Consider the following 4,088-nt stretch of genomic DNA (forward strand, 5'->3'; position numbering starts at 1 on the left):
ACTTGGTGGGAGTCGGTTTAGTGGCAGCTCGGTTTTGTATTGTTTTTTAAAGAACATTGTTGTGATTAGCCATCTGGACAGTCTCTCCTCAGGCTTTAAACAAGCCACCAAGCCCCTTTGTTTCCTGAAGAGTCTGTGGTGATGGCTCTAGGCTGCCTCTGCGTGTTTGCTGGGTCCACTCCATTCACACACACACATGGACACTTGCAGAGCTATGCATGGTAAGAACCAGTGATAGGTGTGTGCTCTGCCCACACTGTGTAGATACCCTCAGGGCTCCACATGAAAAGAGCCAGCTGAGACAGCAACTCCTGACCTGAGCCAAGAACAAGCCCCGGGCTGGGGTCACTTGCTGTGATCTAATCACCAGGAGGTGTCTGGAACTGCCCCCTCATCCACGAGCTGAGACAGTGCTGAAGCTGAGGCCGTGTTTACTGAGTCAGCAGGAGAATGAACAGCCAGCAACAGTGACATGGAGGCCCCGCCCAGCGCCCCTCACCTGCAGGCCCCGCTCCTCGACCCGCCTCTGCAGCACCTGAAGGCCTTTGGTGAAGTCGGTGTGGTCTTGGTCAGGGGTTGAAATGAGCTCACAGCCCTGTGTGGTGAGGAAATGTGAGAGTAAGTGACCACTTCCGCCCCAGAATGTCCGCCAGAGGTAGAAAGATAAGCTGGCATGCCTACACTGTCCTCGAGACCAAATCCTCCTATCTCTGTCCTCCGTGTCCCAGGACAGTACAGGGACAGGGCGTCAATCTCTTCATCATTCAAAATGATGCTGACAATTGACCCAGTGGTGAGAATCTTGATGTTGAACTTCAAACCACATTGAAGGCTGCAGTCAAGCAGCAAGTGTTTCAGGTCCTCCTCAGTTTCATTAAGAAGGGTCGTGTCATCTGCATAATGTAGGTTGTTGATGAATCTTCCTCCAATCCTGATGCCACATTCCTCCTCATACAGCCCAGCCTCCTGTATAATCTGTTCCACATATAGGTTGAAAAGGTATGGTGATAGGACACACCCCTGGCATATACCCTTTCTGATTTTGAACATGCAGTGTCTCCTTGATCTGTTCTACCTCCTGGTTCAAGTATAGGTTTCACATTAGCAAGACCAAGTGTTCTGGGATTCCCATTCTTCTCAGTCAACCACAGTTTGTTGTGATCCACACAATCAAATGCCTTTGCATAGTCAATGAAACACAGATAAACATTCCTTTGGTATTCCCTGCTTTCTGCCAAGATCCATCTGACATTAGCTATAATATCTTTAGTGCCACGGGATAGTTCTCCAAAATGTACCATCTAAGTCTGTGGAAAGCAATGACATAGAGTCAGAGCTCCCCTGTCAAACGAATTCTTCCGTCACGTTCTGCGTGCTGCTCAGGAATGGGAGACATTCTTCAGAACCCTCGGGGAGAGGCAGCTGCGATTGCTTTGCTCTAGAGCTAAAGAAAGGCAGCGGTTGGCGGGGGGGGCTACACAAACACAGAAACAGCTGATTGAGCGGGACATGGAAGATGGATGAGAATCACCTGCGAAAATGAAGCGGCTGGAGACAGCAGATGGAGTCAAGTCACTGCGTTCTGCTCAATGCTGTGCACATGCCATCCGCTTACTCACTTATTATTAGGATTAGTATTATTGTACTGGTTTATTTAAAAGTTCCTATACATTGCTTTTCACACCAGATCTTTCCCATTTGCTTTACCCACCTCTTCCTCCACTCATCAATTTGTACAACCCTATGATTAACCACCCCCACCCTTCCTCACCCCTCGGCCCCCGCTCCCCCTCAGATCCTCACACTCATTCTACAATAATGGTCTTATACAACACTTATCTTTATGGGACTGAGTTCACTTAGCATAATGCTTTTCAGTCCCTCCCAAGTTAGGCAGTGATTTACAAAAGCCTTGCTCCTGAGTGCTGCGTAGTCTTCCATCATGTGAATGTACCTAAGTTCTCAATTCATTTGATTATGGTTGGGCATTTGGACTGTTTCCATGTTCTTACAACGGTAAGTAACGCTGCTGTGAACACTGGTGTACAATCTCTATTTGTGCCTCAGTTCTCATTCTCTCTGGGTATATTCCACTAGTGAAAAAGCTGGGTCATAAGGAATTTCTATGTTCAGCTTATTGAGGAAACACCAAACTGCCTTCCAGAGTGGTAGTACCATTTTAAAATCCCACTAACAATGTATAAGAGTTTCCATCTCCCCTCATCCTCTCCTGCATTTATTACATGCTGTCCTGTTAAACTTTGCCACTGCTACTGGAGTAAGATGGTATTTCATTGTATGGGGGGCTGTCATTCTGACCTGCGGTAACATAGTCCATGTGGACCCTTCTCAGCCACGTGGCCACCTGCTTAGTCACCAGGACAAGCTGTGACAAATGTTCCTGTGATGATGCTTGACAGACACCCCGCTCAGACCTTATGATTGTGATGGTCAGTGGGAAGTACTGTTTCCATTGGAGGCCCGGTGACCTCAGGCTCCTTTGTGGGTACTTGTCACCCTTGGGCATGACGACATCCATGCTCCGTGAGAGACACTCTTCACCTCATGCTGGGGCAGAGCACTGGTGGGGTCTGTAGCCCGTCCTGTCCCCAAGTCAATCATCTGCTGGTCACAACTCATAGCACCATGAGTGCTGACGAGGACACCCCAGCATGCTGAATGGAACCTCTGAATGACAAGCTGGCAGGGCGATGGTGGCCTCTATCCCTGTGCCCAGGTCACTGGACACTGAGGTGTACCCGCCTAGGTGTCATGCTCCTGAGGCAGGAGACAGAATAAATGCTCAGAACTCTGGGAGATTCTGGAACTGTCCCAAGCATCCATCAGACTCTCACATCAGGGATTCCTGGAGTGAACAAAACTGTGTCCACACTCTCCACGGAACTTAGTGCTCCTGCTTACCACACACTCTTGAATATTCTGTCCACTATGAGAAGTCATGGCAAGGCCATGGGTCCCGACAATCCTCCCAGCTTCAAAGACCAAAGCAATCACCCTAAGGCAGCCATTGTCCATCCTCCAGTCTCCTGCCTGCCAATAACTGAACTCACAGAGGGTAATGGACTTGTACTTTCAATGTCCAGAGATCCTGCTTGGTTACAGTGTGCTGACTCCTTCAAATTCTTAGCGGGAAAGAAAATGAGTCCTCTGAGAAACATTACACTCAGGTATTAACTGTTATTCATAAGTCATATGTTGCTATAGTGACCGATGGACAACACAAAGCCTGGGCCAATTATCAACGTCATGAGAAATGGGAAAAAAAGGTTGAACTTGTCAAAGTTTTCATTTCACTTGGCCCTAAAGTCAACACCCACAGATCCAGCAGTCAAGAAGTCCAGTGATATAATACACTGGGCACATCTGGAGCCAAGAGACCCTTCAGAGTGTCCAGCAAAGATGTGCTAAGGTGCATCTGGCCCCAAGGCATGACCTGGTCAGCTGCCCCAAATGCAGGGGGCTCTGATGGCCTCGCTTACAGCGAGGTGCACAGCTAAGCCATCAGAGTGGCCTCTCCTGAGGTTGAACCCACCAGCCAGTCCAAGGGGCCGACAGGAGACCCCTCCTGTGAGATGCACGGCCCCCTAAAACATGGTTTACTTTTACCTTTTTGCCAGACTTCCTTCATTCAGGATGTTTTCCTGGTTCTTCTATGTCATAGCAAGTATCTGAGCTTCATCTCTCCTATGGCTAAATAATATGAACCGTACTTCGTTTATTCATTCAACTGTTGTGTAGTTGCCACATTTTGACTCCTGTGAAGAGTGCAGCAGTGAATCCTGGTGTGCAAGGAAGGATCTGTTCGAGCCCCTACTTGATGTCTTTGCATCTGTATTTTTAATACTAAAAGAGGATTAATGCAGGTGGATAATGCACTAAGCAAGTTAAAGTTTTACACAGTCAGAGATAAATGTATTAAACCTTAAGTGCTGACTATATAATGCATTCTGATTCTGTTTTTTATAAATCTGCAGCATATTGTCTTCTTTATGGCACTCAGAGCCCCTGTTTCTACATGACTGAGAACTTGAGTGTGTGTGTGTGTGTGTGTGTGTGTGTGTGTGTGT

General features: G+C 47.7%; 1 protein-coding gene across 1 annotated transcript in view; it reads right to left on the reverse strand.

Annotated features, from left to right (window-relative positions):
• Positions 1-4,088, reverse strand: part of LOC102850012 — a 95,277-nt gene that overhangs the window by 36,833 nt on the left and 54,356 nt on the right. Inside the window, exon 10 of the mRNA XM_006887274.1 lies at positions 500-595. Coding sequence (XP_006887336.1) covers positions 500-595 — 96 coding nt within the window. The remainder of the gene's footprint in view (positions 1-499; positions 596-4,088) is intronic.

Source organism: Elephantulus edwardii, unplaced genomic scaffold (assembly GCF_000299155.1).
Source record: "Elephantulus edwardii isolate Elephantulus edwardi_28Jun2011 unplaced genomic scaffold, EleEdw1.0 scaffold00055, whole genome shotgun sequence".
Lineage (NCBI taxonomy): Eukaryota > Metazoa > Chordata > Mammalia > Macroscelidea > Macroscelididae > Elephantulus > Elephantulus edwardii.